This window comes from Ctenopharyngodon idella, chromosome 12 (assembly GCF_019924925.1).
Source record: "Ctenopharyngodon idella isolate HZGC_01 chromosome 12, HZGC01, whole genome shotgun sequence".
Lineage (NCBI taxonomy): Eukaryota > Metazoa > Chordata > Actinopteri > Cypriniformes > Xenocyprididae > Ctenopharyngodon > Ctenopharyngodon idella.
This window is the reverse complement of record NC_067231.1, coordinates 974,576-989,872: the sequence shown is the minus strand read 5'-3', so window position 1 is coordinate 989,872 and position 15,297 is coordinate 974,576. Positions and strand designations below refer to the sequence as shown.

General features: G+C 34.9%; 1 protein-coding gene across 5 annotated transcripts in view; it reads left to right on the top strand.

Annotated features, from left to right (window-relative positions):
* mprip (myosin phosphatase Rho interacting protein) overlaps positions 1-15,297 on the top strand; it is a 56,132-nt gene that overhangs the window by 24,680 nt on the left and 16,155 nt on the right. For all 5 annotated transcript variants that reach the window (XM_051914370.1, XM_051914371.1, XM_051914369.1 and 2 more), the window contains exons 8-15: positions 655-784; positions 4,353-4,460; positions 10,037-10,093; positions 12,003-12,071; positions 12,241-12,330; positions 13,631-13,740; positions 13,824-14,367; positions 14,462-14,599. In XM_051914370.1, coding sequence (XP_051770330.1) covers positions 655-784; positions 4,353-4,460; positions 10,037-10,093; positions 12,003-12,071; positions 12,241-12,330; positions 13,631-13,740; positions 13,824-14,367; positions 14,462-14,599 — 1,246 coding nt within the window. The remainder of the gene's footprint in view (positions 1-654; positions 785-4,352; positions 4,461-10,036; positions 10,094-12,002; positions 12,072-12,240; positions 12,331-13,630; positions 13,741-13,823; positions 14,368-14,461; positions 14,600-15,297) is intronic.

Sequence of the window (15,297 nt, the reverse complement as noted above, 5' to 3'; positions counted from 1 at the left end):
TGTATTTATCAAGGATGCAATAAATTGATCAAAAGTGACAGTGAAGACATGTTACAAAATATTTATATTTCAAATAAATGCTGTTCTTTTGAACTTTCTATTCATCAAAGAATCCTGGAAAATAAAATATCACCTTTTCCACAAAAATATCATCATATTAGAATGATTTCTGAAGGATCATGTGACACTGAAGACTGGAGTAATGATGCTGAAAATTCAGCTTTGATCACAGGAATAAATTACACTTTACTTTATATTCACATAGAAAACAGCTGATTTATTTTGATGTATTTATGTATGTATTTTTGATGTTAATAAATTACATGTTTATTGACTGAGCTGCAGGCCTGTAATTAAAATTAGCTGTGCTGAATTTATATTGTGAGACTGTTTTTTGACGCACATTTTTTTGGTTACATTCACTGAAAACGTAACGAACAGTGTTTATATTAGCCGTATTAAGATCGCTCTTCACAGCGCGTGTGCTCGAATACCCACATGAGCATTCAGACAGCATGTGAGATCTAGAAGTGAAGGAACCGCTTTGAATTTCAATTCAAATTAAGCCGGAAACTGCTAAATCTATACTTGAAGCTTTTGACCAGTCCCTAACGCTGTCTCTGTTAAGATCTCTTCCTGTTTTTGCATTCTCAGTGGCCGCTCGAATGTGATCGAGAAGCTGGAGGCGTTGGAGCTGGAGCACGCTGAGCAGATGGAGGTGGAGGAGACGAGCCGCGGTGGAGTCCGACAGGGCCGCAGTGAAATGAGACGCTTCCAGAGGGAGGTAATGAATGCTTACCGATTCCCCCGGAGTTCATTTTCACAGACACTGATGGGTTTACACTCACGCCAGCTCTTAAAGAGTCACGAAATCCCCAGTTTCAGCAGTGGTTAGGGGACATTCTAGGGGTGTGACGAAACTCAGGAGAAGAGACGATACGCGATATTGGTTTCACAAGACGAACACTATTTTTAAGAAATCTTTTATGACGAAATTTATTACTGGATAATAGTATTTTATAGAAGTGAAATGCTTTAACTAATCTAGGACTGTCACTGATGATTATTTTGGTAATCAATCGATTATTTTGACGATTAATCAAGTAATTTGATATTTTTTGTTTTTATTAAAATAGACCTAATTGAACAATAGCCTTTAAAATTACTTAAAATACATATATAATAACAATGAGGGAATAATAAGTGGTTCAAATAAAGTATCAAAAGCAAGTGGTTTCATTGAACAACACTGTTAAAATACATAATGTAATGTACATAATATAAACAATCAATTTATGTATGTTACGTATTATCACAACAGCCTGCAGAGGGCGCCAGCAACAGGGTGATTGTTGTTACACTTTACAGCATGATCAAATCCTTGTTTAATATCGGCCAAATAACATTTGATTCAAATGTCCACTCAGTCTTTAAAATTTGGCCACTTCTTTGTGAAAGTAATTTCGTGAACAAGAACATGTGGGACATCAGAACATGCAAACTAAGAGAGAGGGTTTTGTGTTGGCATAGGTTTATAAATGATTTGCGTTACAAATCCGGTGAAATGTCACACTCACAGCTTATGCAAACACAAAGCACGTCAGACATTGTATGTGTTCCCAAATGCACGTTATTGGAATTATTATGCAGTAAACGACAGAACAATATAATGCAAACGCTGTAAAAAGTTTTGACACAACCTCAACCTATATATATTATTTCAGCTCACATTTTATTTCAAGCAAAAAAAAAAAAAAAGTTTTAGGTTTACTTTTAAGTATAATAACCCTGATATGAACTCACTGTTGGATCTTTAACAACTTTTGAGGCTTATTTTTCAAGGTTTTTTTTTTTTTAAATAAGCAGTGTTTTTAGAATCACACGAGACTCTGGGTTTATGAAAGAGAACATATGTGACGCAGAAACTCTTATAAAACAAAAACAAACACTCACTTATGATCCATGAACATGTCCTGGAAGATGAAAATAACACAGAAAAGCTCAAAATTAACCAGTTTTCTCCTACAGTTAAAACTAACAGATACTAACATTGTCTTCTATGATGTGCAACACACATACCTCAGAAAGTGTACTTTAATGTTTTATAACCAAACACAAAAGATGACCTAATGATTTTTTGTTTAAGAAAACGTTCTGCTGTTTTTCGGCTCTTGCACGCATGACCTTTTGTCTCAATATATTTCCATTTTCCATTATGTTCTCGGATTCCCCTGACAGTTTTTTCCTTTTCTCAGTCTTGAGCCTCAGGCCAAATAAATTAGCTTTGACAAAAACAAATAGTTACCATTTTTAAGTGCCTCTGTCTTCATGTCTGGTTGGTTGACATTGCTGCAGTATCTTGTCAGGCTCTTTGTTTTTGTTTTATTCCCTTCCCTCAAAGAATGATTTCTTATTTCATCCCGATGCTGCTCATCCAGACTTATACACACACAAACTAGTGCTAGTAAAAGCTCACCTTCCCTTTTGTTTCTGTTTCCACTTATGCAGGTTCAGTGCAATGTTTGGTGGTTTCTCAACAATGTGAACGATAGAGATTTTGATCAAGGCTCTTGTTTTTATGACGTTCTTTAGCGATAGTATCTGCGTTTGTGTGATCAGTGAAGCAGCACAAACACCATTTGTTTCTCCGGCCAAACTGCTCTGAAAAAATAACAAGGATTATTGTTGCGAGCGAAAGCATTTGTCAGTGTAACACAAGGCTCAAGCTGAATCTAAAATGAGGCTGAGAGCTTCTCAAGCCCAAGTTTGTTATTGTTTTCGCTGCTTTCAAGGTCAGTCCAGGGTTTTGATGTGATACAGGCATTTTCTGCCTCATTCTGGAGGCAATTGAGAAGATGTTTATGAAGTCAGTGATCCACAGACTGTCTGTCAAATATTATTCTAGAGCATATGGACATAATCACACATCTATATCCAGGCAAGCTGGTCAGATATGAGGCATAACATCTTCAGAGAATGGATAAACAAGTCCACACCCTTGAATAAAACTATGCTTTCAACATTTGGTGTGACTTTAATAAATAATACAGTTTTTACTGTGGTATTCTGAAGGGATGCATATATCAGTGCCATATCGGTTATCATTATCTGTTAACATTAGATATATAACATTAGATAAATATTGAACGTTTTATTGTGCACGCATGTTTCTATGGAAGCTTGTTTCCACCACGGAATAAAAAAAATCTTGCAATTTTGACTCTTTCTTAGAATAGACTTTTTTTTTCTCACAATTATGAGTTTATACATCACAATTCTGACTTCTTTTCTCATAATTGTGAAATATAAACTCGCAATTGCGTGATATAAACTCACAATTCTAACTTTATTTTAGTTTATATCTCACAATTCTGAGATAAAAGTCAGAATTGGGAGTTTATATCACGCAATTCTGACTTTATAACTTGCAATTGCGGAAAAAAAAATCGAATTATGAGATAAAAAGTCGCAATTACCTTTTCTTTTTCTTTCTTTTTTTTTTTTTTTATTCAGTAAGCTTCCATATGTTTTCCCTATTTTTACATTTAGATTATTTTTGCCATCATTTAATGCTCACTTTAAGTTAACCCATGAAACACTAAATTAATAAGAATGTAAAATGTGATATTTTGCAAAATACCTTTTATTATTTTATTTTAAATGCATTTAGACAAATGTAGACTACTGTTCACATTCAAAAGTTAGGGGTCACTACAATTTTTTTTTTAAAGAATTAATACTTTTTATTCATCAAGGACACATTAAATTGATCAAAAGTGACAGTAATGACATTTATAATGTTACAAAAGGTTCTGTTTCAAATAAATGCTGTACTTTTGAACTTTCTATTCATTAAATTGGCCTAATCCTAAAAATGTATGATGGTTTCCACAGAAATCTGAAGCAGCGCAACTGTTTTCAACATTGATGATGATAATCATAAATGTTTCTTGAGCAGCAAATCATCATATTAGAATGATTTCTCAAGGATCATGTGACACTGAAGACTGGAGTAATGATGCTGAAAATTCAGCTTTGATCACAGGAATAAATTGCAGTTTACTGTATATTTACATAGAAAAAAATATTTTAAATTCTAATAATAATTCACAATTTTTTTACTATTTTTGTTCAAATAAATAAGCAGAAGAGACATTTACTCATTATCAGACATAATATAATAATTGCAATTACTAATTATTAACTTATAGGTATCAACACACTTTTAATATCAGTACATCTCTATCGTTTTCTGAGTAATTGCTTAATATGGTTGCAAGTACTATCAGTGATGTTGCATTTACCTAAAACCTCTCAAAGTGTGAACCTGCTGTTTCTTTCTTGTCGTTCAGGAGCAGAAGATGGACCCGGCCCAGGGTTTAGACTTCCATCACTCCACCCTGCCTCCTCTGAGAAGAGCCAAATCACTGGACCGCAGGACCACCGAATCAGTCATGACCGTAAGCCAAACCTTTTCACAGCTTCATTCAGCAGAGAATGCTGGACGTCTGAAAGTGTGTCCTGCCACTTACAAGACGTTTTCAGAAGGGAGCGTTTCAGTCAGAGAACATTGTGTGCGAGGTGAACCGTTTCCAAATCCTCACAATGGCTCTGTTGTTCGGTGAGGTTCAAAGGTTAAAGAGAGCAGCAGCAGGATTTGGCATGTTTTGAAGCAAAAGATGGACTACTGTTTTGGAATATTTTAGTCAGCATGATATAAAGAACATCTCAATTTACAGAGACTTCATTGTCAGATGGAGATCACTACTGTCTAAAACTTACTCATTGGTACTTTTTTATATATTGTACAGGCCACAAACACCTATTTATTTAAAAAAGCATTGACAGACTTGTATTATTTCTTAGAAAAAAATGAACAAAACTGCTTTAAAATTGAAGCTTTTGTCAAAAGATCAATATGCAATGTGTGTCAAGACAAAAAGTCAAAAATCAGATAATTTGACCATTTTTTTTGACAAGGTAATGTTAGTTGAGGTTGTAAAATGTCATGTTGTGCAGTGATAATTTTGTCGACAAAATGCATTTCATGCATTTCATATCATGCATTTGCATGTTTTGCCAATTTAAACAAAGCAATTTTAAAATATAGCTGCAAGCAGCGATGATGGGCCCAAACCCCGGTAAATGTAAAAGAATTATGTCAAGATATGAGACTCTTCCTGTTTCCCTTTTTGTAATTACTTTAATCGCTCACCATGGCAACACCATTTGAGATAACCAATATCTGTTCACAATTTAACATCTTCTATGTCTTGCCACCATGTTCTGAAAGTTTGGTGTGAATCGTATGAATCCTGTAGGAGGAGTAGTTAAAAATTAAGAGCCTGATTATTAGAAAAATTCACATTCAAACCAAAATATCTGACTTCCTGTTGGTTGGAGCTAATGACTGTAAAATAGAAAGTTGTCCGGATCGATGAAAACAATATATGTACCAAGTTTGGTGACTGTAGGTAAAACTAACCCCCCCCACTTTTGTCAAAAGGTGGCGCTATAGAGGCCCTCCTCCCCATCTAGGGTTTTGCCCATGTCTATTGGCTGACATCTCTGACGTGTGTCGAGTTTCATGCAATTTGAAGCATGCTAAGAGTCTCAAAAGCATCCAAAACGAATATTAAAGATTGATGCGTTGCCATGGCAACAGTTTAAGATATCAAGAATCTTTTCACAGGTCTACATTTGCCATGTCTTGACATTATTCTGAAGCAAATCGGGTAAAAAAAAGAGGGCGATCTCGAAGCATTTTGAAAGTGACACACTTCTTGCTGCCAGTTGGTGACGCGAAAGAGAACTTTTGTGCTTGAAAGGATAAATACACACAAAAAATGACAAACTGCGCGTTTTGGCGAGTAATCATTTAAACAGAAAATCATAATTGGATCAGTGAATTAGTTCTTAAAGTGACAGTAGCCTAAACCTGCTGCTGTCTATCATCAATGGTAATTCAAACAACAAAACATAAAGAGAAAATCACTCACTGCTCTCGACTGAGTAACTTTAGTAGCTTTAATAAGGGTTAATACAAGGAAGGCATTGTTATTTTACATTTGTTAACATTAATTAATGCGTTACAGAAACATTAACTAACAATGAGCAATATATTTTTACAGCATTTATTAGCCTTTGTTAAAAGTATTCGTTAGTTCACTCTGCATTAACAAGAGCTATATAGACATAAAAAAAATCAAAATGACAAAAAAACTAAAATGAAAACAAAATATAAAAATAAAAACAAACTCAATAACTATAATAATATCTCAGTGATACTAAAATAACAGGTGCACACTTGGTTTAAACTACATTAAATACAAGCTTCCTTTACCAAGGACACGTTCATGTTGTTAACCCTTAAACTTTAGTCTTTCTAATGGATGATGTGCGCTGGTGTCTCTACCCACACTAATCCTGATCGCCCTCTTGTTTCTCTGGTATTTGTGCACTTTATTGTTGTAAGACCGTGGACGTCCTGTTCCTCCCCTGTTGCTGCGGGGTGTAGCGTTCTCCTCTCTCCTGCGCAGGTCATCCTCACCTCCTCCCTGCATCCACTGCTGTCCTCTCTCTTCCCATGCGTTCTTGTGTGTGTGAGTCAGAGGCCTTTCTGTCTACTTTATTTCACCGTAGCCTGAATACGAGTTTCGTTTCACAACTTGTGAGGCCCTGATATGTATGTGTGTAAAAAGAAGCTCGAAATACATGAGTAGTGGTTTACTTTTACACTTAAATATATGCTGCAGCTTGCCTCTCAATAACAAAATAAACACACAACAAAAATGAGCAGTTCAGAAACCATCTGATTATAGTGATGTGGAAGTTTGCAGCAGCTCTGCAATTCAGACGTTTATTAATACATCACTTTATACAATAGATTGCTTTCTTACAGTGTTAAACATGAAAATCAATGTCAGAGTATCTTTCAATTAGAATTACAGCTTCAGATACTATAAAGCGGCTCTCCAGTGTGCATGTTTTTACTTGCATCTGAACAGAAGAAATGAACCTCAAAGAAGGCGGAGCCTCAGAGCCACACCCACCTATTACATCATCGCCACAGAACAATGGTAGTTCTGAGGTGTTTACCAGCCAGAAGGAACTTTTCTGGAAAGCTGTTTCGAACTCCTCTAGTAACGAACACAAATCGAACTTTGTTTTGGGCTAATTTTGTTCAAAATGATGATCTTCGATTTCGTATGTCAGGGCCTTTATCCAGGGGTGTAAAAAGTACTTGAGAATAATACTTAAAGGTGCAATATGTAAGATTTTCTGTCCGCTAGAGATTGCTAGAGGCCTATTCAAAACAAAGGTGTAGCTTGATGACGCCAAGTTTGAGCACGGAATCTTGGGACATGTGGTGTTCACCTCACAGCCGGTGGAAATAATCAGGATAGGACTCGGGAATAAATCATGTTCATGGATGCGATTATTAACGTTACTGTAGCATGAAGCAGAGCAGGAGCGAGTGTTGTGGGAGCTGAACGAGGCCGCTGGAGCGATTGCGCAACACACGCCGTGAGCAGCGGAACTTTTATTATGCCACAGTCGCCGGCGCTGCTTCCGCTTTTCCGGTCATGAGTATGAGGTAACACAGCTCTGTTTATCATATTAGATACATCTGAGAGTGTTGAAAATTGTTATAACGTTACTCTGTGCGTTCGCTCGGCGGCTGCTGTGAGACACTGTTACACACTGCAGTAAGATAGATCGATTTTACAATATCATATTAAATGCTGGATGGCTTGTGTTGATAAATGGCATGTAATTAATTTTAAAGCGTATTGTATGATGGAGAAAATGCTGTATTACTGTTACTAAAAATAAAGCTGCATCTGATTATGCTATGTTAGCTACTTCACAAAATAGTGTTTTTCTCTGAGGCATGGTAAAGCATGGTACTCGCAAAAAAATCAAGAAAATTAGATTTAAACAATAAGACTAAACGTGTTGAGCTATATAACAATAATTAGTTTTCTGTCTATAAATATATCAAAACAGTTGTTCCCTTGTCTATTAAAACGTGTAATATATTAAAGCGTCTTTGGTGTTTCCATGGTTTCTACAAAATAAAACCGGAAACCGAGGGTAACGCAGGTATGACGCAATCGACAGTCGACTCCTCACACATCCCGGAGCCTTGGTTAAAATTGCAATTTTCTCACGATTTACAAATAGTTGCAAATATTTGGGATATTGTAAGTACTGCAAAATTCTTACATATTGCACCTTTAAAGGCACAATATGTAAGATTTTTGGATTAAAATATCCAAAAACCACTAGAACAGTGTTATATATTTTGTTGACTTGTGTACTTACATTATCTCAGATGTTTCCAAGAATGTTTAAATCCAGAGAGATGAGCAATTTTAACCAGCACATGGAGCGTGTCCAAGTGTCCTGTATCAATGATCTCATACCCGCGTTACCCTTGATTTCCGTATTTATTTTGTAAACAGAAAACTTATCATTGTTATATAGCTCAACATGTTTAGTCTTATTGTTTGAATCTCGTTTTCTTGATTATATTAAAGATATTCTAATATCGATCTGTCTTACTGCAGTGTGCAACAAGTGTCTCACAGCAGCCGCCGAGCGAACGCACAGAGTAACGTTATAACATCATTTTCAACACACTCAAATGAATCTAATATGATAAACAGAGCTGTGTTACCTCATACTCATGACTGGAAAAGCGGAAGCAGCGCCGGCGACTGGCGAGAGCAAAGTTCCGCTGCTCTCAAGGCGTGTCGCGCTTGTCTCTCATTAGCAATCGCTCCTGCTCCGCTGCAGTAACTGCAGTAACGTTAATAATCTCATCCATGAACATGATTTCTGCCATCCATGAACATGATTTCCCGTCCCAATTCATTTCCACCGGCTGTGAGGTGAAGACGACATCTCCCATGATTCCGTGCTCAATCTCAGCGTCATCAGCTACGTCTTTGTTTTGAATATGCGACCTCTAACAGCGAAAAACTACATATTGCGCCTTTAAGTGAAAGTATGGATATGAATAAACATTTACTCAATATACTGGAGTGAAAGTAAAACTTTTTTTTGCTTTTAATTTTACTCAAGTACTAAAAAAACTAGAAAAAATGAGAGAGGGGTTTCTTGTTTAATCATTTTGAATCATTTTCTATATGCAAAGTAAATTAATTGTATTAAATGTTTTGTCAGGCAGACAAAGAAAGTTTTTGTTGAGGGGGGAAAAACAAAACACAATGACGCAGAGGTCAAAAACAGCCATCTAGTGCATTTTTATAAACAGTAGAACAACAATTAAAAAGCACATTGTAACACAAAAACACTTTGTAAGTAAGAGTTCTGTCTTATTTATATTTATATTATTGAATTTTTGAATTATATTTTCGCTTCCAGAACATTTGTTACACTCTATTGTTCGGTTAGGCTAAATAACCCAAAAAACCTACTGTAATTATGGACAAGTACATGTTTTCTGTTTAAATTGCACTCGAGAAAAGTGCAAATTCCCCCAAATAATACTTAAATATAGTAATCAAGTAAAATAATTCAAGTATTTTACACTCCTGCTCTTTTCAGTGTGTGTATGGTGCGTGTTTGAGTGTGTGTGTGTGTGTTGTTGCTCTGTCCAGCACTCTTAACACCCTGTTTTCCCTGGACGCAATACACAAACGCCTGTTTTGTTGTTCCTTTTGTGTGGAGCACTTGAGTTCAAGAGAATCAGACCTGGCATGCGGAGTGTGTTTTCCCCTTACCGTCATCTTTTTCTCTCACCCAAGAGTGTAAAAGAACCAAATGCAGAAAACGCTTTGTGTTGTGCTTGTTGAAATGTCTGAAAGCGAGGCGAGCTCTTGGACTCCTGTCGGTAGGTTTTGGATGGCGAGTGAAAGCTCGTCGTAGTTTCAGTACTTCACGCCTCACACCTGATATTTGCTCTGCTCCTCATGCATGGAGACCTGTGTGATCTCACTTCATATGACACGAATATCTCAGCTGTTCCTCTGTTTATATTCATGACCGCTTCCCTTTTGGATTACAGCCAGACCTGCTGAACTTCAAGAAAGGTTGGATGGTGAAACTTGATGAACAAGGCCAGGTAAGCTTGTGTTTCTTTGTCAACAATAAACCGATTATATCTCATAGATGTGTAGTGTTGAGAAATGAAATACGGAAACTGCTGGCCGATGAATTGAATATTCTCAATGTTTTCACAATGATTTTACCTGTTGTGTGTGTGTGTGTGTGTATATATATATATATATATATGTATATATATATATATATATATATATATATATATATATATATATATATATATATATATATATATATATATATACACACACCACATATATATATATATATATATATATATATATATATATATATAAAATATTCTGAATTGTATAAAGCAACATTGCAAATATTACTGATTTTATTGCTTTTTATTTGATAACATTTCCTAAAAATGTCTTTCGACTAAAGAGCCAGTCTTTTTTTTTTTCAATATGATGTTGTAATATTAATATTTTTAGTATTATGTGTTATTGCTGTTTATTACCTTTTGATGTTTGATGATAATTAATTTTAAGTCCTGTATATTATATTGTATAGTGATGCACTGAAATAATTTTTTTTTTTACCAAAACACATTTAAGTTGCACACAAGGGAGTTTTAACTTGTTTTTTTTTTTTGTTCTTTTAAATTGTTTCTACTCCAATTTGTCAAATTTGTTGTCGCCACTAAATAAAAAAAGGTAATTTGACTTTATCTCACAATTCTGACTTTTCTCTGAATTGTGAGATTTAAAGACACAATTGCGAGAAATAAAGTCAGAATTGTGAGTTATAAACTCAAAATTGTGATATAAACTTCTGACTTTATATCTCGCAATTCTGACTTTATATCTCGCAATTCCGACTTTATATCTCGCAATTCCGACTTTATATCTCGCAATTCTGACTTTATATCGTGCAATTCTGACTTTATAACTCGCGATTCAGACTTTAAATCTCGTGATTCAGACTTTATATCACGCGATTCTGACTTTATATCCCGCGATTCTGACTTTATTTCTACCAATTCAGACTTTATATCCCGCGATTCTGACTTTATATCTCGCAATTCTGACTTTATAACTTGCGATTCTGACTTTATAACTCGCGATTCTGACTTTATATCTCGCAATTCTGACTTCAGAATTGCGAGATAAAAAGTCCCAATTACCTTTATTTTTTATTCAGTGGCGGAAACAAGCTTCCATAGTAATATAAACAATTAAACTGTAAAAAAGCAAAAATAAAAGGAGAAAATAACTTTTTTCATGACATTTATTCAAACATACATTGATTAAATAATGAAGATATCTCTAACAGGTTAAGTAAATATAATGAATATGTAATATAGTGTATATATTCAGCAAAATGCTCCTCTAGAGTTATTATTTCTGCTATGAGCATTGAAGAGCTTTTGAGGTCAAAGGTTTGGTCATTGATTTTGCATCGATGTCGGTGCATCACTAAGATTGTGTAGCATATTGTATATTATACCTACAGTATTATATATTATTACGTCTTTGCTTAATGTGGTTAAATATGTGCAAAAAACAGTAAAAATGTGCATTGGCTTCTGTATTTGAAGTTTACAGAGCAAGTTCTTAGTTTTTAAATGCATCATCTTTATGTACTGAAGATGGGAAGCTGTTTTCTGACTTGACGTTGATCAAAGTTATTCAGCTCAAATGTCCGACTCAAAGCGTGCACTGATGCTGTTTAAAGGCCATCACACACTTTGATTGAACTGCTTCAATAGGTCGAAGTTGAAAGGATAGAGCCTCTCGACTTTTTTCACATGGTCTTTAAAGAAGGGTAAATGTCTTAAACCTGCCTGTACATCAGACTGATGCAGGGCTTTGTGTAATGATCTGATAGATTTCATTTCTATGTGTTATCTCTTCTAGTATCTTAAATCTTGTCTGTCTTTTTCTTATGCTTTTCTGTTTTAGTGGAAGAAGTATTGGTTTGTGCTGACAGATCACAGTCTTCGATACTACAAGGATTCTATTGCTGAAGAGGTAATTCACAATATTATGTGTTTGAAGCAGTTCGGTGTGCACACAGTGCTGGTTCATTTATCTTTTCATTCTCCTCAGATTCTTTTATTATTTTGTCAATCAGCCTGAGTGCTGTAATTGAGAACATTTCTCTCACTGAATCAGTGTTTTTTATTTTTAACGTCAACAGGCGTCTGATCTTGATGGAGAGATTGACCTCAGTACATGCTATAATGTCACAGAGTATCAGGCTCAACGGAACTATGGCTTCCAGATTCATGTAAGTCTGTCTAAAGCTTTTTTTTTTCTTCTTTTCTTTTCTTTCTTTCTTTTTATTTTATTTTTGTACTTTTTATTTTATTAACTTGTTTTATGGACTTTCTATTCTATTTTATTTTGTGGACTTTTTATTTTATTAACTTTGTTTTATGGACTTTTTTATTTTATGGACTTTATTTTATTAACTTTTTTTAGGACTTTTAAATAAAAAGTCCTCAAAATAAAATTCATTTTATTTTTTGGACTTTTTATTTTTTTAGACTTTTATTTTATTACCTTTTGTTTTTTGGGCTTTCTATTTTATTTTTATTTCAAGGACTTTTTATTTTATTATTATTTTTTTTATTTTTTACTTTTTACTTATCCTTTTGTTTTTTGGGCTTTCTATTTTATTTTTATTTCAAGGACTTTTTATTTTTTTTATTATTATTTTTTTTTTTACTTCTTATCCTTTTGTTTTATGAGCTTTCTGTTTTATTTTATTTTGTGGACTTTATTTTATTAACTTTGTTTTATGGACCTTTATTATTTTATGTACTTTCTATTTTAAATTTATATTTTGTGGACTTTATTTTATGGACTTTATTTTATTAACTTTTTTTAGGACTTTTAAATAAAAAGTCCTCAAAATAAAATACATTTTATTTTTTGGACTTTTTATTTATTTTTTTTCAGACTTTTATTTTATTACCTTTTTGTTTTATGGGCTTTCTATTTAATTTTTTATTTCAAGGACATTTTATTTTATTATTATTATTATTATTATTATTATTATTATTTTAAAAATTTACTTTTTATTTATTAACCTTTTGTTTTATGAGCTTTCTATTTTATTTTATGAACTTTATTAACTTTGTTTTATGGACTTTCTATTTTATTTTTATTTTGTGGTCTTTTTATTTTACGGACTTTATTTTATTAACTTTTTTAAGGACTTTGTATTTTATTTTGTGAACTTTTTATTGTATTACCTTTGTTTTATGGGTTTTCTATTGGACTTTTTATTTCATTTTATGGCCTTTTATTTGTTGACTTTTTTTATTTAATTTTAATTTTATTTATATTTAGCATGTCATGTTATAAAGACGTTTTTAATTGTTGTACTTGTTTCTCTAATTGTAATTGAAAACTTCTTTTTGGCATCCAAGCACTGCAGGAACAGATAGTCCAGTTCTTTGAGCATGTTTGGTTCTTTAGCGCTCAAACGAAAACACTCTTTTCATTATTTTAAAAGATTTTGAAATATTTATGAAGCAGAATGATCTTCTGATCTTTATGTGCTCAATTTTTGTTCACACCAGACTCAAGAGGCGGTGCACACGCTCTCCGCTATGACCGCAGGAATACGACGCAACTGGATCCAAGCAGTCATGAAAAACGTCCGGCCGTCCACCGCCCCAGATGTTGCGAGGTGTGTTACTACGCATGATGCATTAAAACAGAAATGGTTTTTGTCTTAAAAATATTTATATTTTGCTCATAAACTATTTCCAGCCTGACGGACGAGCACGGCTCCTGTGGACCGTTTGAGAGTCTAGCCCGGCCTGACATCACTCAGGACTCCCCGTCCTCTGAAGCGTCAGTAGAGCGGGAAGGTGGAATAAAGAAGAGCCGGGCGAGAGAACGGAGGCGAGAAGGAAGGTCCAAAACCTTTGACTGGGCCGAGTTTCGTCCCATCGCCCAGGCTCTGGCCCAGCAGAGAGCGCACGAGGCCGACACCTTCCAGGCTGAGCTGACGGAGCGCAACAAGAGGAGGGAGGAGCGCCGGAGGAGGTACGAGAGTGTCACCGGCTCGTCCTTCGATCCTCCTGCTGCTGACACTGCGAAGATGGACTTTGAAAGTGGGGGCGTGGTCCAGGTAGATGCTCCGCCCCCATCGGTGGAGCGGCAGCAGAGAGTGGAGGACGAGATAGAGCAGCGCTGGCAGCAGGTGGAGAAGACGCCCATCAGGGAGGAGAGGAGGGTGCCTTTGCCCTCAACCCATCAGAGCAGAGACACATCCGAGCTGGAGAAACTCGTTGAGAGCTACAAAAAAGGGGTACGGGCATGCAAAATCAAATGCACCAACATGCAAAGTTGAAAAATGTGTAGTTTCAAGTCATAACTTCTCTTTGTGCTGTGGATGTTGTTAGGTTGAAGAGCTGAAGGCTCAGTTGGAGAGCTGCCACCAGCAGTTAATGGACTCCAATCGGCACAAGCTGGAGCTGGAGGGTCAGCTCAAAAACGCTCTCGAGCGGGAACAGCAGATCCGCGCTGGTTACATTTCACCGGTATGTCACATGCTTTTCATAATGCATTCAGGCATTGACTGACTTTTTTCCATTGTGTATCATTATTAGGGCAAAATCAAACACATGGCTTCCATCTTTATCATCGAAGCTGCAAACGCGTGCTTTGCATGTCTAGAGACCATTGCATGTAAACGAACAATTTGTTTCTTATCCTCTTTTTGCCTCTACTTAAGATTCCTCTTGCCATGTTTTAGCATTAAAAATGTCGATTTCATGCAAGCTCTATTGCATGTTCCAACATAGCAGTTATTAACATTAATTGAACATGAATTAATCATTATGCAATGATGGCATGAAAACATACTCAGAACTTACTGTGCCCTCCAGATACATTCATACTCAATGAAGCACATTTGAAATTGTTTTTTTAACCATCGGAAATGTTTTATCAGTATGTATTAGTGCTGTCAATCGATTAAAAAAAAAAATTAACTAATTTATCTCACATATTTTCTGTAAATAATCGCGATTGGAGTTGGAGTTTTTAATAATTTTGTTGTAATAATTTACAGTATTAATATAATAATGTCACATTTACTCTCCAAATTAATGTAGAGACAGTGTATTTTAAATATTTGTTTTTAAAAGATATCAAACACTTTATAGCCTTCACTGCATAAATTATAAATGAAATATAGATTAATCCTTATTAAAGCTACAGTTTTCTGTTATCTTTG